The following is a 24,265-nucleotide window of genomic DNA, read 5'->3' on the forward strand; positions in this document are numbered from 1 at the left end:
TATAGATAGATCTAATCACTCCTATGGCTCCAGTTATTGAGTATACGCTAATGATAGGCAAATCTTTTTCTCACTGGGATCTGCCTCAAGAATACTAGACCTACTGGCTACAGACACACCAACCTGTATGTTTCTAAACCTAAATTAATTAACTTTCTACACTCCTATACGCAGTCTGTCTCTAGCATTATCCGTTGTTTAAACCAGAAATTTGTGTATCACTCTTGAATTTATTCCTTACCCTTGGCCATCCAGCCAGCTACATAGTATTTTTGGATTCTGTCTCCTATGGTTTAAAGTGTTCTGTTTATTTCTTTTTTTTTTTAAGACGGAGTCTTGCTTTTTTACTAGGCTGGAGTGCAGTGGCATGATCTCGGCTCACTGCATCCTCTGCCTCCCGGGTTCAAGCGGTTCTCCTGCCTCAACCTCCCCAATAGCTGGTATTACAGGTGTGTGCCACCATGCCCCACTAATTTTTGTATTGTTAGTGGAGACGGGGTTTCACCATGCTGGCCAGGCTGGTCTGGAACTCCTGACTTCAAGTGATCCGCCCACCTCGGCCTCCCAAAGTACTCAGATTACAGGTATGAGCCACTGCGCCCAGCCTTGTCCATTTCTTTCTTTCTTTTTCTTTTTTTTTTTTTTTTTTTTTTGAGACGGAGTCTCGCTCTGCCGCCCAGGCTGGAGTGCAGTGGCCAGATCTCGGCTCACTGCAAGCTCCGCCTCCCGGGTTCAAGCGATTCTCCTGCCTCAGTCTCCTGAGTAGCTGGAACTACAGATGCACATCACCACACCCAGCTAATTTTTGTATTTTTAGTAGAGACGAGTTTTTCACCATTTTGGCCAGGATTGTTTCAATCCCTTGACCTCATGATCCGCCCACCTTGCCTTCCCAAAGTGCTGGGATTATAGGCGTGAGCCACTGCACCCGGCCTCATTTTTTTTTTTTTTTTGAGATGGGGGCTGGAGTGCAGTGGTGTGATCTCGACTAACTGAAAAGTCCGTCCTCCGCCCCCGCGTTCAAGTGATTCTCCTCCCTCAACCTCCCTAGTAGCTGGGATTACAGGCATGCACCACCACGCCCGGCTAATTTTTGTATTTTTAGTGGAGACAGGGTTTTGCCTGTTGGCCAGGCTGGTCTGGAACTCCTGACCTCAAGTAATCCGCCCACCTCGGCCTCCCAAAGCAGCCTGGTCCATTTCTTTCTTTCTTTCTTTTTTCTTGTTTTGAGATGGAGTTTCGCTCTTGTTGCCCAAGCTGGAGTCCAGTGATGTGATCCCAGCTCACTGCAACCTCTGCCTTGCGGGTTCAAGTGATTCTCCTGCCTCAGCCTCCTGAGTAGCTGAGATTACAGGTGTCCGCCACCATGCCTGGCTAATTTTTGTATTTTTAGTAGAAACAGGGTTTCACCACATTGACCAGGCTGGTCTCAAACTCCTGATCTCAGGTGATCCACGGGCCTTGCCCTCCCGAAGTGCTGGGAATACAGGCAGGAGCCACCGTGTCCAGCCTCCATTTATTTCTTATACCAGTTGCAAAATCTAAAAATCTGAGAATCGTGTATAATGTATCTCTTTCCTTTATACATAATTTCTACTCCCTTGAGTATGTCCTTGCAATTTCGTCAACTAGTAGTTCTTGAATTCAGTTATGGTGTAGCCCCTACTTACCTTTCCAGCCTCATCTTATACTTCCCTCTCATTTTTTCATTTTGTGCACACACTCCATACATGCCATGGTTTTTTTTTTTTTTTTTTCTGGGTAGAGACAGGGTCTCACTCTGTCTCCTAGCCTGGAGTACAGTGGCGCAATGGCTTATTGGAGCCTCAACGGCTTGGGACCAAGTGATCCTCCCACCTCAGCCTCTCAAGTAGCTGGGATGACACGTGTGTGCCCCTACACCTGGCTAACTTTTTCTTTTTTATAGAGGTGGTATATCCTTATGTAGCCTAGGCTGGTCTTTTTTTTTTTTTTTTGAGACGGAGTCTTGCTCTGTCACCCAGGCTGGGGTGCAGTGGCGGAATCTCAGCTCACTGGAAGCTCCGCCTCCCAGGTTTACGCCATTCTCCTGCCTCAGCCTCCCAAGTAGCTGGGACTACAGGCACCCGCCACCTCGCACGGCTGTTAGGCTGGTCTTTAACTCCTGGGTTCCAGCAGTCCTCCCACCTTGGCCTCCCAATGTGCTGGGATTATAGGCATGAGCCACAATGCTGGTCAGCTCTTGAATTTGTAGTCTACCTTGCCTAACAACTCCTACTCATTCTTCAGATCTCAGTCCAAAGCATCACTTTTTAGGGAATCCTTTCTTGCCCCAAGCTAGGTCAGGTTGTCCTCTTATAAAGCCTCATTGCCTCTTAGACCCGTGCATCATCCATTACATTCATTGTCTAAATTTATTTGTGTGCCTAATTATTTGATTAATGTCCATCTTTCTGACCAGGATATGAAGACTATGAGGACAGAAGCAGTCTTTTTTTTTTTTTTTTTTTTTGAGACAGAGTCTCGCTCTGTCACCCAGGCTGGAGTGCAGTGGCACAATCTCGGCTCACTGCAAACTCCGCCTCCCGGGTTTGCGCCATTCTCCTGCCTCAGCCTCCCGAGTAGCTGGGACTACAGGCGCCTGCCACCACGCCTGGCTAATTTTTTCTATTTTTAGTAGAGATGGGGTTTCACTGTGGTCTCGATTTCCTGACCTCGTGATCCTCCCACCTCGGCCTCCAAAAGTGCTGGGATTACAGGCGTGAGCCACTACGCCTGGCAGCAGTCTTATTTTTGTTCACTTTTTTATCCCTAGTGCCCAACATGTTGTAGGTCATTATATATTTGTGGAGTAATAGGTGGTTATTGCCACCACCTTAGTGAGGCCACTGATAACTCTTTATTTCCTTTTTTAGAAACAGGGTATTGCTCTGTCACCCAGGCTGGTGGGTGGGTGACAGAACCTAAAAAAAAAAATTTATATATATATATATATATATATATATAAAGAGAGATAGAATCTTGCTCTGTCGCCCTGGCTGGAGTGCAGTGGCACAATCTCGGCTCACTGCAACCTCCGCCTCCCAGGTTCCAGTGATTCTCCTGCCTCAGCTTCATGAGTCTCTGGGATTACAGGCACTCGCCACCACACCCGGCTACTTTTTTAGTACTTTTAGTAGAGACGGGGTTTCACCATGTTGGTCTCAAACTCCTGACCTCAGGTGATCCGCCTGCCTTGGCCTCCCAAAGTGCTGGGATTACGGGCATGAGCCACTGTGCCCGGTCGTATAATTTAATATGTTCATGATATTTTCCTGCTTATAATCATTCAATTGTTTCATATTGTCCTCAGGATAAAGTTTATATTCTATTCCAATATCATCTCTCACTCCCTATCCTCTCACCCCCGCTCCCTTTTCACTCTGTTTCAGCAGTGCTCAAATATTTGTAGGTTTCACTCCCCACTCTTTATGTATGATATTTCTTCTACCAGGATCTCCCTAGCCTTCTGCTCCTTCTTTTACCTAGTGGTTCCTTATGATGTTAGGTGTCAGCTTCAGGGCTGCTTTCCCCTCAAACAAGATTGAGTTAGATTTCCCTCTTAAGTATTCCTGTAGCACTCTGAACCTACACCTGTGATAGCACACGTCATATTTATTGAAGATGTCTGTCAGCTGGTGGCCCCAGAGTCGTGTTTCTTTATGAATGTTCTAGAACCAGGTATAATTCAGACAGATAGCAAGTGCTCACTGAATTCATTCATGTATGCATTAAACTATTTAGATACCAAGGCTGAAATACTGTTGGGGTTAAATTATTGTTGTGAACTTTTGTTTTTTGAGACGGAGTCTCGTTCTGCCGCCCAGGCTAGAGTGCAGTGGAGTGATTATGGCTCACTGCGACTTTCACTTCCCGGGTTCAAATGATTCTCCTGCCTCAACCTCTCGAGTAGCTGAGATTACAGGCATGCACCACCACACCTGGCTAATCTTTGTATTTTTAGTAGAGATGAGGGTTCACCATGTTGGCCAGGCTGGTCTTGAACTCCTGACTTCAAGTGATCCACCCATGTCAGCCTCCCAAAGTGCTGGGTTTATAGGCCTGAGCCACTGAGCCCGGCCTGATCATTGTTATGAACTTTTTGACTTTAATATAGTGGCCAGGAATACTAGGAAGTGTATTTACAATACCAGGAAATTTACAGCAGAGATGAAGATCAACCTAATATAAATCGGTTCAGCATCACTAAAAATTACAGACATGTAAATTAAAACATCATTGGGAAATTATTTTTGCCTATTAAATTCACAAAGATTACAATGATTTATAATATACAAGCTGGGTGGGGTATGATGAAATAAATACTCACAGAGTATTGAAGAATAAAAGGTACACAACTTTTTTTGTAATACAGTTTTTTTTATAATACAGTTTCTGTTAAAATGCTACGTGTTCATAATTTTTGGCCCAGAAATTCAACTTCTAGATATATATCCTACTGAAATATACAGATACTGAGGCATCCAGAGATACAAGTACAAAGTTGTTCATTGCAATATTGTTTCTTTCTTTCTTTCTTTCTTTCTTTCTTTTTTTTTTGAAACAAAGCTTCATTCTTGTCCCCCAGGCTGGAGTGCAATGGCATGATCTCAGCTCACTGCAACCTTCGCTTCCCAGGTTCAAGCAATTCTCCTGCCTCAGCCTCCCAAGTAGCTGGGATTACAGGTGCCTGCCATCACACCCGGCTATTTTTTTGTATTTTTAGTAGAGACAGGGTTTCACCATGTTGGCCAGGCTGGTCTCAAACTCCTGACCTCAGGTGATCTGCCTGTCTTGGCCTCCCAGAGTTCTGGGATTACAGGCATGAACCACCGCGCCTGGCCCATTGCAGCATTGTTTCTAAAGGTGAAAATTTGAATACAGCCCAAAAGTTCATCAGTGGGATCCATATGAATAAATTATATACAGTTTAAAAAAATTAAGTAGCATTTTATCTGTAGATGTGGATAGCTAAGATACACTAAATTTATAAAGTAGGTTATAAAACCCTACCTATGTAATATCTCATGTTATAAATAAATACATAAAGTCATAGTATATGCTTGTGTAATGTATGTGTGTATTTAAAAAAAAAAAAAGTGGCCAGGTGTGGTGGCTCACACCTGTAATCACAGCACTTTGGGAGGCTGAGGCTGGCGGATCACCTGAGGTCAGGAGTTCAAGACCAGCCTGATCAACATGGTGAAACCCTGTTTCTACTAAAAATACAAAAATTAGCTGGGCATGGTGGCAGGCACCTGTAATCCCAGCTACTCGGGAGGCTGAGGCAGGAGAATCACTTGAACTCGGAAGGTGGAGGTTGTAGTGAGCCGGGATCACTCCATTGCACTCCAGCCTGGGCAGTAAGAGTGAAACTGTCTGGGGGAAAAAAAAAAAGTCTGACAGAATATTTACCAAACTCTTAGCAGTGAATTATTTCTAAGTGACTAGTATTAGGGAAGCTTTTACATTTTATGTTAAATATTTTCTGTCATATTTGACTTTTTTTAAACAGTAAGCATGCGTTGTTAAAATTACCAAAATAAGATTTAAAAACATGCAAAAGGAGCACAGACTAGATGATGTTGCGGTGCTATCAGTTGCAAGTATGAACTGTACACTTAATTTTCTCCCCCTTTCTCAAATAGAATGCCCAGTGTTTACATGGGGACATTGCACAGTCACAAAGAGAAATTACACTAAAGGGCTTCAGAGAAGGTAGTTTTAAAGTTTTGGTGGCAACCAATGTGGCTGCCCGTGGTTTGGACATTCCTGAAGTTGACCTGGTGATTCAAAGTTCTCCTCCTCAGGTAGGAAATGGGATTTGATTTGGGAAAAATAAGAGCAATTTTATAAATTACCATTTGATTTACAACATATTGCTTGGGATGTGAAAAATATGTCATCTCTTCTTGCTCTTAGCCATTTTTTGTTAGTGTGATATTAAATTGATCAGATTCTGATACCTTTGCAGATGATTAACTCTGTTGTTTGGATTTGAAGCATGGAGCAACAAAATCAGGCAGAGAATTTTAAAAAGTTGCCATGTAAAGAAACCTGGGATGAGGTGGATTAAAAGGTTTTAAATCATATTGCTTTTACCCCAAAATCCACACATATAATTGTTTGGAATGTTGAAAAGGGCAACAGGATTGAAATAAATATATTATTATTAACATTATTATTTGGATTCCAGAATAACTGGAACTTGCTAGAGTTTTAAAAAGTATTACCTCTTATAATCTTTAGGATGTTGAGTCCTATATCCATCGCTCTGGACGCACAGGTAGAGCTGGACGGACAGGGATTTGTATATGTTTTTATCAACCAAGAGAAAGAGGTCAACTAAGATATGTGGAACAAAAAGCAGTAAGTAGAGTTAAATTATTTCAGACTTATTGTCTAAATGGTGCCTTAAAAGAGAGTTCTTATAATTATTCTCACAAGTAGGTCTTCATAACTTTTCTCAATTTAAGCTGCATTTGGATGTGAAGCCTGCGGAGATCTAAATTTATATTAGCTTCAAGACTTTAATACAGCTTTTATTTTGAAGACAGTGGAGCTGACTTTCTCATCTTTTCCTTGAATTTCTCTCTTCAAAATCAGAAGTGCATTGTGATTTCACTGCTTCTTAGTCCAGCATTGTAAATGGGTGACTAAAAGATTGTCTTGGAATAATAGTTACGATTCTTTTAAGTAATGGTACAAGTTTCTTTAGAAACTGTACGTTTTCTGTGGTCTGAATTTTCAGTTTTTCCTAATTTTATGTGTTTTTATATGCTATTTCATATACTTTGTAAAATAAGGAAAAAGCTGATAGATTTAAACATCTTTTTTTTTTTTTTTTTTTTTTTTAAATCAGGCTTGTTTTACAAGTGAAATTCCGTGATTGTAACTAAGGGGCAATTCAAAAAATTATTTTTCTCTTTCTGAAATTTGTAATTGATTATTTATTAGAAAAAAACAGATCTTGGCTGGGTGCAGTGGCTCACGCCTGTAATCCCAGCACTTTGGGAGGTGGAGACGGGCAGATCACTTGAGGTCAGGAGTTTAAGACCAGCCTGCCCAACATGGTGAAACCCCATCTCTACTAAAAATACCAAAATTAGCTGGGCATGGTGGCAGGCACCTGTAATCCCAGCTACTAGGGAGGCTGAGGCAGGAGAATTGCTTGAACCTGGGAGGTGGAGGTTGCAGTGAGCCAAGATCACGCCACCACACTCCAGCCTGGGCAACAGAGCAAGAATCTGTCTCAAAAACGAAAAAAAAAAACAAAACAGATCTTTTAATCTGCTAGGGCTATGAAATCTTTAACTCCAAGAAATAGAAATTCAACGAACTATTAAAATATTAATTTAGGAATTAATTGTAAAGACTTCCATTTTTCTTTAATGTAACTCTTTCATTTTCAGGGAATTACTTTTAAACGTGTAGGTGTTCCTTCTACAATGGATTTAGTTAAATCTAAAAGCATGGATGCCATCAGGTATGCTTTCTGAACTTGCTGAATAATTGTTTCTTTTGTATTAGGCTATTCATCTGTAAGCTCTCCCTGTTTAAATAGCGGAAAATTTTAATCACCAGTTTTACCAGCAGACATTTAGTTATATTAAAATATAAAAATGTGGCTGGGCACTGTGGTGCATGTCTGTAATTCCAGCACTTTGGGAGGCTGAGGTGGGCAGATTGCTTGAGCTTAGGAGTTTGAGACTAGCTTGGCCAACATGGCGGAACCTTGTCTCTACAAAAAATACAAAGATTAGCCAGGAATGGTGGCGCATGCACCTGTAGTCCCAGCTACTTGGAAGGCTGAGGCGGGAGGATCGCTTGAGCCCGGGAGGTTGAGGCTGCAGTGAGCCAAGATCAGGCCAGTGCACTCCAGACTGGGTGACAGAGCAAGGCTCTGTCTCAAAAAAAAAAAAAAAAATTACTCTTTCTTTTTCCCATTTATCCTCTTATCTTTTATTTTTTCCCTGTGTCTTGACCAAGAATACTATTTTTAAACCATAGGTCTCTGGCTTCCGTTTCTTATGCTGCTGTTGATTTTTTCCGACCATCAGCTCAGAGACTGATAGAAGAGAAAGGGGCAGTGGATGCATTGGCTGCAGCTTTAGCCCACATTTCTGGTGCATCAAGCTTCGAACCACGATCTTTGATCACCTCTGATAAGGTAGAAATCTGTGAGAAAATTGTACTTGAGTGGGAAAAGGTTAAAATTGAACTATAGTAAATATTGTATAGTGAATTACTGTGCTTTTTGTGCAGAAAAAAACTGTTTTGCTCTATGAGAAACTGGTCTCTTTATTTCTACTCTCTAATAAATCCTTTTTTGACAATCACCTCTTCCAAATTTTTCAAATCCACAGAAAAACTGAAAGAATAATGCAGTAACCACATACAATCCACCTAGATTCAACTGTTAATAGTGTGTATCATTTGCTTTATATCCTTTTTGAGCTCTTAATATGTAATTTTTTAAAAAATATGACATGTAATAATTGTACAAATTTAAAGGGTATGTAGTGATGTTTCAATACATACTGTGTATAGGGATCAGATCAGGGTCATTAGCATATCCATCGTCTTAAACATTTATCATTTCTTTGTTTTAGGAACCATTCAATATCTTCCTTCTTGCTTTATAACTTTATAAGTATATATATATTTTTTGAGATGGAGTCTTGTTCTGTTGCCCAGGCTGGAGTGCAATTGCGCGATCTTGGCTCACTGCAACCTCTGCCTCCCAGGTTCAAGCAATTCTCCTGTCTCAGCCTCCTGAGTAGCTGGGACCACAGGCACATGCCACCACGCCCAGCTAATTTTTGTATTTTTAATAGAGATGGAGTTTCACCATATTGGTCAAGCTGGTCTCAAACTCCTGACCTCAGGTGATCCACCCTCCTCAGCCTCCCAAAGTGCTGGGATTACAGGCGTGAGCCACCTCACCCGGCCTGTATTTTTTTCCTAAACCATTTGAAAGTAAGTTGAAACACTGTGATATCATCCCTAAATATTTCAACATGCATCCTCTGAGAATAAGGATATTCTGCTACATAACCACAATCTAATAAGCTTATCTGTGAAAAGTAATGATAGTTCTGTATTATCATCTAATATTTAGTTTATATCCATTTTTTTCTCATTATCCTGAAAATGTCTGTCTGGGTATTTGGAGAGAAATATAGGAAGTGCTTACTTTGCACAGACCTTTGTTAACTGAAACTTGTATACCAGAACCTGCATTTCATTTTGTAAGTTTCCATGGAATCCTGCAAAGTAAGAAATAGACTCTGCACAATTAACACAGTAGCATGCAAAGTAAGTAAATGCCTGTGTGTGTGTGGAGGGGTTGTGTAAGTGTGACACCATCTGAACTCGCCTGCTACCAGGTTCGTATCACGTGCCAAAACATACCACACCAGAACCATTGGTGCAGGTAGCTCAGATATTTTTTACTTATTCAAGTGTAAGTGAGGGGAGTTTCTTGGTGAAGTGAATTTTAAATAAGAGTTCTTTTATGTCTGAGTGGAGAGAGAGAGTTAGCGAGCCTGGTCCTGGAGACATCTATAAGACTAGAGCCTGCTGGTGGGATTTTCAAATAACAGAACAGACTAATTTTGGGCAGCACATCCCTGTGATGGGTAGGAGGGAACAAAAAGGGCAGGGCAGGTTCACTTGGATGTGACTTATTTGGTGTAGCGCAAATGAATGCAGCTGGGGTATCTGATGGTTTCTGTCTGGTAGATGTTAATAGTTTAGCTAAATGTCATTTTGCTTCGAGTGACTTATTGGGCTCCATTCCATTTATCCGTATGTATACATATACCTGTTTGTATGTATCTTTTTAAAAATTCAGAATCTAGTTAAATATGTTACATTTGGTATTATGTCTCTTTAGTCTTTTTTAGTCTGGAACTGTTTTCCCATCTTTTTAATTTTTTTCTGATATTGATTTGGTGAAGAGTCTAGGTCGGTTGTTTGGTATAGTATCTCACTGTCTGAATTTGTCCGAATCTCTTCAAACATCATTTAACTTTTGCCTTTATCCTCTTTTAAACTGGAAGTAATATCAAAGCTTGGTTTTTATATTTAGGTTAAATATTTTTGGCAAGGGTACTTTATAGTTAATATGTACCTCATACTGCATCACATCAAGAGGCATAAAATGTTAGGTTGTTCCAGTACTAGTAATGCTTAGTTTGAGCATTTGTTTAAGATGGAAACTGCCATATTTTAAAGGTGTATTTTACTTTCTGTAATTAGTAACTTGTGGGGTGATACTTTAGCATTGAGCAAATATCCTATCCCTAATAACCCACCAAATGCTTCTTAAGACAGTATTTAAAACATATATCTTTAGAAAGCATTGAGATTTGAGCTAAGAAGTACCTAAGAAGTTATTTAGTCTCAACCCTCATCCAATAAAGAATCCCTCTTTGGCAGATGGGTCATTTAATCTCTGATTAAATATCTTAGAAACAGGGTGTTAGTGGCTTTAAATTTCTTTCATGGGTTAAACCAAAATCCAGTCTTTATCATGAATGTTCTATAGGCTTTTCCTCTTGCTGTCTCCTTGATATAATCTCTTATCACTCTCCCCTTTCTTATTTCAGACACCCTAACCTATTTGGTTTTCCTCAGACATAAACTTAACTATTACACAAGGCCTTTGCGCTTACTTTCATTGTCTTGAATGTTCTTTCCCTCTAATAACCATGTTGCTTACTCCTTTACTTCATTCTGGTCTCTGCTCAAATATCATACCAGAGAGGTCTTTCTTGATCACTCTAAAATAGCTTACTCCTCCCTGTACTCTTTGTTCTCTAAGCGCTGCTTTATTCCTATTTGTGATGCTTACTATATGATATTCGATATATTTGCTTGTTTACTGTGTACCCACCCAACCCCACATACAGGTGTAGGTACATGCACATGCACTAGAATCTACTCTCCATGAGAGAAAGGACTACTTATTGCTGAATCTCTAGCACCTAGTACAGTCTGTGGCACATACATAGGGGGCACTCAATAAATATTTGTTTGCTGAATGCATCCCCATATCTTCTTAATGTTGATTCTTTTGCAATTAGTGAAGCTTTACAGAACAAATAATTTTGGCTTATGTAACAGTCCTTCAAAAGTTTAAAGAAATTGGTCAGGCATGGTGGCTCATGCCTGTAATCCTAGCACTTTGGGAGGCTGAAGCAGGCAGACTGAGTCCAGAAGTTCAAGATCAACCTGAGCAACCCCGTCTCTACTAAAAATACAAAAATTAGCACAGCATGGTGGCACACACCTGTAGTTCCTGATGCTTGTGGGGCTGAGGTGAGAGGATTGCTTGTGCCCAGAAGGTTGAGGGTGCAGTGAGCTGAGATCATGCCACTGCATTCCAGCCTGGGTGACAGAGCGAGACCCTGTCTTTAAAAAAAAAAAAAAAGGTTAAAGAAATTTATGTTGTATTTATTTATTTATTTATTTATTTATTTATTTATTTATTTGAGACAGGGTCTAGTTCTGTCACCCAGGCTGGAGTGCAGTGGTGCCCTCTTGGCTCACTGCAACCTCTGCCTCCTGGGCTCCTGGGCTCAAGCCTCCCGAGTAGCTGGGACTGTAGCAGTGCGCCACCATGCCTGGCTAATTTTTTTTTTTTTTTTTTTTGTAGCAATGGCATTTCACCATGTTGCCTAGGCTGGTCTCAACTCCCGGGCTCAAGTGACCCTCCCGCCTTGGTTTCCTAAAGTGCTGAGATTACAGGTGTGAGCCACCACACCTAGCCAAGGTTTTCACTCCAAGCTGACTTTGACTCCCTCAACATTTCCTTAATTCTTCACTTCCATGTTGTCTTTCTTGGCTCTGGTTTGCTTAATTCTTAATTCTCTCTTAAAGCATAATGGTAGGCCGGGCGCGGTGGCTCAAGCCTGTAATCCCAGCACTTTGGGAGGCCGAGACGGGCGGATCACAAGGTCAGGAGATCGAGACCAGCCTGGCTAAATACGGTGAAACCCCGTCTCTACTAAAAAATACAAAAAACTAGCCGGGTGAGGTGGCGGGCGCCTGTAGTCACAGCTACTCGGGAGGCTGAGGCAGGAGAATGGCATAGACCCGGGAGGCGGAGCTTGCAGTGAGCTGAGATGCGGCCACTGCACTCCAGCCTGGGCGACAGAGCGAGACTTCGTCTCAAAAAAAAAAAAAAAAAAAAAAAAAAAAGCATAATGGTTAGAATTAAATAGAGTCTTGCAGCAATACATAGGATAGTACTTTCAATTATCTGTAAACACTATTCTAATAATGTAGTTTCAAAAAATTTTTTTAGCTGCAGTGTTATATACTTTTGGCTCATAAGAAATGCACAGTTACATCTTGAAGGATTATAGAGTTAGAATTTCATTGTACTGCTGCTGATGATTTATTTCCAAACATAATGTGGTTTTTATTCCTCAAGGGATTTGTGACCATGACTCTGGAAAGCCTAGAGGAAATACAGGATGTCAGCTGTGCTTGGAAAGAACTTAACAGAAAGCTGAGTAGTAATGCAGTGTCTCAGATTACCAGAATGTGCCTCCTGAAAGGAAATATGGTAGGCTTTTCTAGACAATTAAAAAGCTTTTTAATCAACTACCCCAAATGTTTACAAACACTAGCAAATTTTGTTTCCTCTTTGAAGCCTAATGGCGTGAATAATACTGTTTTCTCTTTGTTAGTTTGTTTCCAGTTATAAATTTGGGCATTATATATGTAACCCATTCCTCTAGAGCTGTAAGTCATTCTGTTCAGTTTGACTATCTGATACCCAAGTTATCTAAGTTTCTGCCACATACCGTATGTGGTTGTGTACATGTGTTTATTCTTTTTTTTTTCTCTAAATTTTATTTATTTACTACTTTACAGTGATGAGGTCTCACTATTTGCTCAGGCTGGTCTTGAACTCTGGGACTCAAGTGATCCTCTTGTCTTGGACTCCCAAACTACTGGGATTATAGGTGTGAGCCACTGCACCTAGCCTTTTTGTATTATTATTTTTATTTTTTAATTTTTTAATTTTTTTATTTTTTTTTTTTGAGACGAAGTCTTGCTCTGTCGCCCAGGCTGGAGTTCAATGGCCGAATCTCAGCTCACTGCAAGCTCCACGTCCTGGGTTTATGCCATTCTCCTGCCTCAGCCTCCCGAGTAGCTGGGACTATAGGCGCCCGCCACCTCGCCCGGCTAGTTTTTTGTATTTTTTTTAGTAGAGATGGGGTTTCATCGTGTTAGCCAAGATGGTCTCGATCTCCTGAACTCGTGATCCTCCCGTCTCGGCCTCCCAAAGTGCTGGGATTACAGGCTTGAGCCACCGCGCCCGGCCTATTATTTTTATTTTTGAGACAGAGTTTCACTCTTGTCACCCAGGCTGGAGTGCAATGGCACAATCTTGGCTCACTGCAACCTGTGCCTCCTGGGTTTAAGCAATTCTCCTGCCTCAGCCTCCTGAGTAGCTGAGATTACAGGCGCCCGCCACTATGCCCAGCTAAGTGCTATGCCCTCCCAAAGTGCTGGGATTACAGGCATGAGCCACCATACCCTGCCCATATTGTTATCATTGTTATTATTATTTTGGTAAAGACAGGATTTTGCCATGTTGCCCAGGCTGGTCTTGAACTCCTGAGCTCAAAGGATTCACCTGCCTCAGCCTCCCAAAGTGCTGGGATTACAGGCTTGAGCCACTGCACCTGGCATGTGTGTTTATTTTGTAAGACTAAGTAGCTTATGATTGCAGTAGTTAAGCAGCTCTATAATTTTGAGGGACATGCAGGTTAGTTTTTAAGTGCCCTGCTCTTCGTTGTTAATGAATTAATGATATGAATTAAATATTTTAATACATTTAGATAGCAAAATTAAAACTGTAATCTTGTGACTGATTTCTTCTAATGGTTTTGAAAAATGATGTTATGTTATTAATTTAACTTTACTGTATAGGTTCATTCTAGCTTGGAATTTATTAACTAGATTGTTTATTGCAAATAATCATCTCTCTCAAAGTTTAATATTACTTACCTTTAAAAAGGATGTGGTGGCCGGGTGCAGTGGCTCACGCCTGTAATCTCAGCACTTTGGGAGGCCAAGGTGGGCAGATCACGAGGTCAGGAGATCGAGACCATCCTGGCTAACACGGTGAAACCCCGTCTCTACTACAAATACAAAAAATTAGCTGGGTGTGGTGGCGGGCGCCTGTAGTCCCAGCTACTCGGGAGGCTGAGGCAGGAGAATGGCATGAACCCGGAGGCGGAGCTTGCAGTGAGCCGAGATTGCGCCACTGCACTCCAGCCTGAGCAACAGAGCGAGACTCTGTCTCAAAAAAAAAAAAAAAAAAAAAAAAAAAGGATGTGGGGCAAGTATGAGACAAATACATACTTTCAGGAAAAAAATGTAGAGGGGAGGGAAAAAATAACAAGACATATAGGCCAAACTAGTTGCTATGCTTGAGTGTTAAATTAATTTTCAGCTTATTGACAACTAAGACCGTGGAAGAAACATCTTGGGTTATATAATTCTTATCTAATAAATATTGCAGCTTTTTTCTTTTTTTTGAGACAGGGTCTCACCCTGTCACCTAGGCTGGAGTGCAGTGGCGTGATCTCAGCTCATTGCCACTTCCACCTCCCAGACCCAAGTGATCCTCCCACTCCCACCTCAGCCTCCCGAGTTGCTGGGACTACAGTCATGCATCACCACACCTGGATAATTTTTGCTTTTTTTTTTTTTTTGTAGAGATGGGGTTTTCCCTATATTGCCCAGGCTGGTCTCGATCGAATTCCTGGACTCAAACAATCTGTCCACCTTGGCCTCCGAAAAGTGCTGGGATTCATGAACTACCACGCCTGGCCTATTGCAGCTCTTTATAAATGAAACTTTCCGTCATTAAATTTTAAAAGAAATTTATTAGAAGGATCATTTTACAGGGCACATGGAACAACATACAGTGTCTACACAAACTCTTCTAGAGAATACTCTAGATTCTTAGCAGTAGTTGTAAATTCTTATTGGATAATGTGTTTAGTTAACTTTTTAAATTTAGAAAATATATTAAGCAGCCACTGAGTCATGCATTATTAGTAAAATAAAAAAATCAACACACATATGCATGTAATTTAAAATGTTTTGCTTTGTTTTGCTTTTAGGGTGTTTGCTTTGATGTTCCCACAACTGAGTCAGAAAGGTTACAGGTATTTTTAAAATTTTATCTTTTAAATAGTTGAGTACATTCTCTAACATTTAGATTGGGATATTTTGGGAATCATAGTCACAATGTCATTATCATGCCTAAATCAATGAAGAATTCCTTAATATAAAATAACTAGTCTGTCTTAAACTTAAATGTATTTTTAAAGAGATGGAGTCTCTCTCAGTCTGGAGTGCAGTGGCATGATCATAACTCATTGCAACCTTGAATTCCTGGGCTGAAGTTATCCTCCCACCTCAGACTCCCAAGTAGCTAGGACTACAAGGCATGTGCCACTATTCCTGGCTAACATGTGCCACCACACCCGGATAACTTTCTTTTTTTTTTTTTTTTTTTAAGTAGAGATGGGGTTTCTCCATGTTGGTCAGGCTGGTCTGAAACTCCCGACCTCAGGTGATCCACCCGCCTCGGCCTCCCAAAGTGCTGGGATTACAGGTGTGAGCCACTGCTCCTGGCCCCATGCCTGGCTAATTTTTTAAAAAAATTTTGTAGAGACAGAGTCTGTAGCACAGGTTGGTCTTGAACTCCTGGCCTCAAGTGATCCTCCCACCTTGACCTCCCAAAGTGTTGGGAATGTTGGTGTGAGCCACCATACCCAGCAAAAAATTTTTTATTATAAATCATTTCAAACATATTTTTTAGATGAGGGACTTGTATAATGAATTTCCATATACCCAACACTCAGCTTCAACAATGATCAGTTCATAGCCAGTATTGTTTCATTTCTGTGTTCATCTACTTACCCACTTTTCTGCACTCTTTTGAAATAAATTCTAGGTATTCTGTCATTTCAACCATAAACATTTGCATATTTCTAAATATTAACGACTTTAAAAAATACATTATCATAATACCATAATTAAACTCCCCCAAAATAATAATTCCTTATTATCGTCCAATTTTGTTTAAATTTTTCCATTTGTTTCCTAAATTTTTTAAATATAGGGTCCATAAAGCTCATACATGGTAATTTGATGTTTCTTAAGTCTCTTTTAATATATAGGTTCTTTCTGCTCCCTCTCTCTTTTAAAAAAGTATCCCTGTATTTTATCTGTTGAAGAAAGAAGTTGTCTACTGGATTCCCATAATGAAGAATTTGTCTATTATATTTCAGTACATACTTATATACCTACTTTGAAACAAAAATGAGTATTCTGTTTTTGAAGTCTTTTTAAAAATTCAGAATATATTAAAGGCACATTTTTGTGTCAATAACACAGTTCCTTCTTTTCTTTTCTTTTTATATTTTAATTTTTTTTTTTTTTTTTTTTTGAGACAGAGTCTTGCTCTATTGCCAGGCTGGAGTGCAGTGGTGCAATCTCAGCTCACTGCAACCTCCGCCTCCCGAGTTCAAGCAATTCTCATCCCTCAGCCTCCTGAGTAGCTGGGACTACAGGCGCCCGCCACCACGCTCGGCTAATTTTTTGTATTTTTAGTAGAGACGTGGTTTCACTGTGTTAGCCAGGATGAAATTTTTGTATTTTTAATAGAGATGGGGTTTCACCATGTTAGCCAGGATGGTCTTGATCTCTTGACTTCATGATCTGCCCGCCTTGGCCTCCCAAAGTGCTGGGATTACAGGCTTGAGCCACTGCGCCTGGCCTTTTTATATTTTTAAATAGAGATGGGGTCTTGCTATGTTGCCCAGGCTGGTCTCAAACTCTTGGTCTCAAGTGATCCTCCCACCTCAGCCTCCCAAAGTACTGGGTTCACAGGTGTGAGCCATTGCACCCAGCCACAGTTACTTATTTTTAATTACTCCCTGACATTTTGGCATTTGGGTGGCTGGTTTTCTTAACCAGTGTCCTATTTTCTGAAATTTATATTTTTTCTAAAATTTACTATTATTAGGACTGCCCTAAACATTAGTATAGCGAATTCTTTATGCATTGCCATGTTTATCTCTTTTTTAAATGTGATTGCTTGGCCAAAAGGTTAGTGCCTTTTTTTTAAAATTTTGGTTATATATTGCCAAACCCACCAGTGGTATGTTCGTTTGTCTTTTCCCAAAAAGTACCAGTATTGGAAAGAAAGATAGCCTTAGCAACAGTGTGTCTTAATAACAACTTTTTTTGAGACAGAGTCTCTCTCTGTTGCCCAGGCTGGAGTGTAGTGGCACGATCTAGGCTCACTGAAACCTCTGCCTCCCAGGTTCAAGCAATTCTCCTGCCTCAGCCTCCTGAGTAACTGGGATTACAGGCATTTACTACCACACCTGACTAATTTTTGTATTTCTAGTAGAGTTGAGGTTGCACCACGTTGGCCAGGCTGGTCTCGAACTCCTGACCTCAAGTGATCTGCCCACCTCGGCCTCCCAGAGTGCTGGAATTACAGACATGAGCCACTGTGCCCAACCAATAATAACTTTCCTTGCCAACTCATGATCACAATAAGGAACAGTTAGTGTAGCAAGATATAAAATAGTGATGTTCTTATAGGTTACCGATTTGTATATCTTCACTTGTTTACTCCAATATCAAAGTGTTTCCGGTGGCTACATTTTTTAGTCCTTGGCTGGTGTTGACTTGTATTTAATCTCCATCATGGGCTCTTTTACTTTTTGCTTGTCAGTGTACCTGCTGAAAACAATGCACTACTTATTAATGGCCTATCTGCACTGTGCTGAGATACCAAATAGTGCTGTTTTAGAATGTATAAACTGAAGCCGGGCACGGTGGCTCAAGCCTGTAATCCCAGCACTTCGGGAGGCCGAGACGGGCGGATCACAAGGTCAGGAGATCGAGACCATCCTGGCTAACCCGCTGAAACCCCGTCTCTACTAAAAAATACAAAACAAAAAAAAAACTAGCCGGGCAAGGTGGCGGGCGCCTGTAGTCCCAGCTACTCGGGAGGCTGAGGCAGGAGAATGGCGTTAAGCCGGGAGGCGGAGCTTGCAGTGAGCTGAGATCTGGCCACTGCACTTCAGCCTGGGCGACAGAGCAAGACTCCGTCTCAAAAAGAATGTATAAACTGAGTATAATGTATACTTTTATACATTTATTTAATCAGTATATTTATTCATACATAGTATAATTTTGAATGTATATTTATTTATTAGAATATATTTATTTAGAATGTTAGAATTTATTAGATAAATGTGCTGAGATACCAAATAGTGCTGTTTTAGAATGTATAAACTGAGTATAATGTATACTTTTATACATTTATTTAATTAGTATATTTAATTCGTAATATGTAGTATAATTTTAGAATGTATATTTAGAATGTTAGGATTTATTTATTAGAAGTATATTTATTTAGAATGTTAGAATTTTGAATGTGTATTTATTTAGAATGCATATTTATAGAATGTAATTAGTATAATTAGTAATACATAGTTTAATTTTAGAATTTATGAACTGAGTATGAATTTATGATCTCGAAAATAGAAAATATTTTTGCTTATTTTCTGGTTTTCATTTTTGTTCCAGATACTTTAACAGAATAGATGGCCTTTAGCTAATAGATATGAAAAAGGTGTCTTCTATACTTACATGTTTACTTATGGTTTCTATTTTGCATTTATATTAATCCTGTAAATTCCCCTAACAGGCAGAGTGGCATGATTCCGACTGGATACTCTCAGTGCCAGCCAAATTACCTGAAATTGAAGAATATTATGATGGAAACACATCTTCTAATTCCAGACAGAGGAGTGGCTGGTCAAGTGGTCGATCGGGCCGGTCAGGCCGGTCAGGTGGTCGATCTGGTGGCCGGTCAGGTAGACAGAGTCGACAAGGGAGTCGCTCAGGAAGTCGACAAGATGGTAGAAGACGAAGTGGGAATAGGAATCGATCAAGAAGTGGGGGCCACAAACGGAGTTTTGACTGAGTATTTGATAGTTAATCTACCAGTGTGAGCTTGCCTATTTCTGCCTAATCATGTACATTATCCACCAAAAATTAGGTCATCATAGTTGAGGTATGTGTCTGCTATTTGCAAAGAAGTTGGTCGTATTTTTTTAAAAAGTATTTCACAAGAATGGTTGTAAACAAATCTACTTATCCAGTTATACCTTTGAATAAAAAAACCACCTTTTATTGTCTCTTTTCACTTACGTGTTAAGAATTTTCTCAATGTAATCTTAAAAATATCTTTACAAACTTGGCAGTCAGGCCAAGTGTGGTGACTCATGGCTATAATCCCAGCGCTTTGGGAGGCTGTGGTGGGCGGATCACTTGAGGTCAGGAGTTTGAGACCAGCCTGACCAACATGGTGAAACCTCAACTCTGTTAAAAATACAAAATTTAGCTGGACATGGTGGCGCATGCCTGTAATCCCAGCTACTTGGGAGGCTGAGGCAGGAGAATCGCTTGAACCTAGGAGGCGGAGGTTGCAGTGAGCCGAGATCATGTCACTGCACTCCAGCCTGGGCAATAGAGTGAGACTCTGTCTCAAAACAAACAAAACTTGGTAGTCAAGCTAATCTTAACGTAAGATTACCTGCATTTTACAAAATGTGATGTATTTGTATTCATATCATTCCTTCCATAGGTTATGTGATAAAAATAAGAAATTCCCTTCTACATTAAAGGACTGTGTAAACTGGTGACATGGTTAGTTAGGTGTATCATTTTAGTCTAGATACAGTTAATTAAAAGGGTGTGCAAACAGTGCATACTCATTAATTTATTCCACAGATATTTATTGAATTTCTACTATGTTTCCATCACTATGCTAACCACTGGGGAGTATAGTTGTGAATAAGGCATAATCACTATCCTTAAGAAACTTAGAGTCAATTATTACAGACTTAACAAATGAAAGCTAAGACAGTGGTAGGTATGGGATGCTAAGGACCTACTTGGGGTGCACCTGACCAGTTTTAGGAGTCAGGAAGGCCTTTTAAAAGTGATACCCAACAGAGAAATAAAGAAGTATCCATTTAACCACATGTATGTACTGGTGGGAAGAGGAGTTTAGAAGGGAGAGGGCTTGCAGGCAGAGAGAACAGCATATGTGGAACCCAGAGGCAAAGAATAGCATGGTAAGTCTGAGGTTTCCCTATGACAGAGAACAGGAATCAGAGACCGGTTTAGTATTTAACAGGGACAGATTTTAAAGACCTTATGTACGTTGTTAAGGAGTTTAAAGCTTTTCTTGAAGACAATGGGTAATCATTTAAGGGCTTAAAGTAAGGAGTAACATGATTTGATTTATATTTTAGAAAGAATGCTGGCCACACTGAAGAGACTGAATTGGAGAAAAGGCAGACTGGAGGCCTGGAGACCTCTTAAGATGCCATAGCAGTAATCTATGGTAGAGATCTAGCTGGCAATCTGAACTAATGCTAAGTAACGTATTTTGAGGGATGAGAACTGAGGCACTTGAGAGGTTGTTACTTGTCCAGAATCATGCAGCTGGATGTGAGGTAAATGAGGATTTGAACCCAGAAAAATGTCTAGCTTCTGAACCAGCACTCTTAACCACTGTACTAAATAGTGACAGTGGACATTGAAAAACATGGATAGGTTTCAGAGGTTTTTTTTTTTTTTTTTAATATGGAGTCTTGCTGTGTCGCCCAGGCTGGAGTGCAGTGGCGCGATCTTGGCTCACTGTAACCTCCGTCTCCCAGGTTCAAGTGATTCTTCTGCCTCAGCCTCCTGAATAGGTGGGACTACAGGCACGTGCCACCATGCCCAGCTGATTTTTTGTATTTTTAGTAGAGATGGGGTTTCACCGTCTCTAGCCAGGATGTTGTCGATCTCCTGACCTCATGATCCGCCCGCCTCGGCCTCCCAAAGTGCTGCAATCACAGGCGTGAGCCACTGCGCCCAGCTGGTTTCAGAGTTAGGAGGCAGAATTGTTAGGACTCAGATAGTGGATTAAAAGATGAGAGGGAAATAGAATAAAACCTGGATTTTGTTTTTGTTTTTTAGATGAGGTCTCACACTGTTGCCCCAGCTAGAGTGCAGTGGCTCAATCTAGGCTCGCAGCAACCTCAACCTCCTAGGTTCAAGTGATCCTCCCACCTCAGCTACTCTAGTAGCTGGAACTATAGGTGCATGCCACCAAGTCCAGCAAAAAACCTAGATTTTTTCCCTGAGATAGGGTACTAGGAGGAAGAGCAAGAAAAGTTATATGAAGAGGGGTTGGGAATATGATTAGTTCAGGATTAGATATATTTTAATATTAACCCATGAAATATGTAAAAGGAAATAAACAGTAGACAATTGGATTTGTAATTCTGAACCTCAGGAGAGAGATTTGTTCTAGAGATACAATTTTGGGAATGATAGACCAAAAAATAATGATAGTTAAGCTAGTAGATGAGATTATCCAAGTATGGTAAGAGCAGAGGACTGAGGAGGGAAGCCAGAGGACTACCAGTGTACTTAATTCATAGTAGAAGAAAGAGGACTCCATTGAGAAGAGATGAGGAGGACAGAAAGCCCAGGAGTGTGTGGCTTTTAGAGGAAACAGGACGAGCTAGAAATGGCCATTGGATTTGGCAAAAGAAACTTTATAGGGAGCAACCATAGTAATAAGAGTATTGAGAATAGAAGCTATTTAGCAGTGGGTTCAGTAGGAAATGGGAGATGAAGTGGTGAGAACAAACATGAAGATCTCATTCTGAAATTTGATTGTCAATAGAGAAGAATAAGCAAAAGCTGGAGATAGAAGGACATGAAATTCTGGCAAGGATTTTATGTGTATGTGTGGGAGGTGGGGTATTTGAGCATGTTGAAATGTGGTAGGAAGAAGCCCTAAAGGAGAGAGGGCAACATGAAGTTTCAGGAGAAGGAATTTATGGGATCAAGCACACAACTAGAGACTTTAGCTTTAGTTATTCATTATTTTTTAAAAGTTTATTAGGCCGGGTGCGGTGGCTCATGCCTGTAATCCCAGCAGTTTGGGAGGCCAAGGCGGGCAGATCACCTGACGTCAGGAGTTCAAGACCAGCCTGGCTAACACAGGGAAACCTTGTCTCTACTAAAAATACAAAAATGAGCCGGGTGTGGTGGTAGGTGTAATCCCAGCTATTCGGGAGCCTGAGGCAGGAGAATCGCTTGAACCTGGGAGGCAGAGGTTGCAGTGAGTGGGGATTACGCCACTACACTCACAGCCTGGGTGACAGAGTGAGACTCTGTCTCAAAAAAAAAAAAAAGAAAAAATATAGAGTCTTGCACTTGCCCACGCTGTTGTGCAGTGGTACAGTCATGGCTCACTGCAGCCTCGATCTCCCAGGCCCAAGTGATCCTCTTACTTCAGCCTCCTGAGTAGCTGGGACTATAGGTGTGTGCTACCATACCCAGCTAGTTTTTGTGTGTGTGTGTTTTTTTTTTTTTTTGGTAGGGATCGAGTCCCATTATGTTGCCCCGGCTGGTCTGAAACTCCAAGGCTCAAGCAATCCTTCTATCTCGGCCTCCCAAAATGCTCAGTTGCAGGTGTGAGCCATGTGAGCCACTGTGCCTAGGCTTTTTTTTTTTTTTTTTTTCCAATTGGCTGTGTTGCCCAGGCTGGTCTTGAACTGGACGCAAGTAATCCTCTTGTCTCAACCTCTTGAGTAGCTAGGATTATAGTGCATGCTACTGTTCCTGGCTAGAGATTTTAGCCTTAGATAGCATAACATTTTGTCGGGGAGCAAGTATGATTATCTTGCAGATGTTAAGGTAACAACTACAGGTGGAGCAACTGAGTGATTTCCTGTATTAAACAGCATTATATTGTAGGAATGAAGATGAGGGATAGTTTGACTGATCCAGGATTGGAGTTTCACTTTGTGAGTGAAAGGATGACGAGGTAAAGATGCCAAAGACTCTGGCAAAAGTGATAGGAGTAATGGTCCATGGAGTCTAGACTGCCTAGGGATTGAAGTGGAAATGGGGTTGATAACAGAGAATGTAGAGGAGGCAAGGGACTGAAGGTCCGTGAGGGCTGTCTGAACTTGAGATTTCAAGAATGGAGCAACTGGGGAGAAGCAAGTGCAGAGTATGACCTTTGTCTGTTGGGGCAAAAGTCACTTCAGTTGCGGTGGTCAAAGCAGTGGGTACATGGGTGGTACTTAAGGACAGTGAGGTCTCCTACGATGAAAACAAGCCAGGACTGCAGTGAGGAAGACTAACCCGATTCGAAAATATCAGTGAATGGTGGGGGTTGGGAAATTACCTGAATGAGGAGGGGTATAGGGTGACATTATGCCTTATCTTTTAAAGGGACAAGAGCTTTTACATGAAAGTGGAGTAATGGTTTGAAAATGGATTTGAGGAAAAGAGGACGCTGACATCAACTGGGATATGTGGAATTTCAGGGAATGGGCAACATCTGTGTGTGAAACCTGCAGAGGGTGGGTTTTCAGAAAGAGCCAGATTTCAGTTAAGCCAAGGAGGCAGGGAAGGACTTTCAGTGCTGGCTTGTGGAAAGTGGAAGTTTTGATTTGGGGGACTAGTGTTACAGACACACAACTGGGGGGAAAATGTCAGTCTGCTTTGCATTTGAGCAACTGAGTTGTTGTATAACCAAGATGAAATGGGCTCCATTCATATTAAGTTGCATGAGTACTAGTATATTCAGTCAGAATATGTTGTGTGCCTACAATGTCGCGGGCAATATGTTTTGGGTTAATAAGCAGTGCCCAGTCTCTGTACCCTGGAGCTCAGAATCTAGTGAAATAAGTGGACATAAACCTATGTCCGTGGGAATGACTAAGTACAATGATTTGTGAATACTGAGCAAGGGCACCTGGCCCTGGAATGGGAGTGGGAGTTCAGGGAAAGCTTTTTAGACATGATGACTGAGCATTAAGTAGGTAAAAGAAACAGGAAACTGGGAATGGGCATCCAGGCAAAGTCACAGAAAAGCTGATGAAACAACATGGTCTTAAGTATGGGGAACTATGAGTAGCTCTTGTTGCTGGGATTGTGACTATGAGGAAGGCAATTGTGAGAACAAGGCAAGATGTATTATATCTTGGAGGGCTTTGTAGGTCTTGTTTTGGATAGCCATTGGAGGGTTTCAGGGAAGAGTGAAAAAGATAAGTATGTAGGTAAATGCCAACAGGGTGGGTGGGTTTAAGAGAGTCTAGCTGCT

The 24,265-nt window shown here is 41.0% G+C and overlaps 1 protein-coding gene across 2 annotated transcripts in view; it reads left to right on the top strand.

Annotated features, from left to right (window-relative positions):
• Nucleotides 1–24,265, top strand: part of LOC105466226 (DExD-box helicase 50) — a 54,640-nt gene that overhangs the window by 25,944 nt on the left and 4,431 nt on the right. Inside the window, exons 9-15 of one of the 2 annotated variants that reach the window (XM_071069653.1) lie at nt 5,667–5,828; nt 6,268–6,387; nt 7,431–7,504; nt 8,029–8,188; nt 12,461–12,595; nt 15,174–15,218; nt 18,788–20,606. In XM_071069653.1, coding sequence (XP_070925754.1) covers nt 5,667–5,828; nt 6,268–6,387; nt 7,431–7,504; nt 8,029–8,188; nt 12,461–12,595; nt 15,174–15,218; nt 18,788–19,066 — 975 coding nt within the window. In that variant the 3' untranslated portion in view covers nt 19,067–20,606. Of the gene's footprint in view, nt 1–5,666; nt 5,829–6,267; nt 6,388–7,430; nt 7,505–8,028; nt 8,189–12,460; nt 12,596–14,763; nt 15,118–15,173; nt 15,219–18,787; nt 20,607–24,265 lie in introns of those variants that run through there. The other variant, XM_071069654.1, reaches the window with a different exon arrangement.

This window comes from Macaca nemestrina, chromosome 9 (genome assembly GCF_043159975.1).
Source record: "Macaca nemestrina isolate mMacNem1 chromosome 9, mMacNem.hap1, whole genome shotgun sequence".
Lineage (NCBI taxonomy): Eukaryota > Metazoa > Chordata > Mammalia > Primates > Cercopithecidae > Macaca > Macaca nemestrina.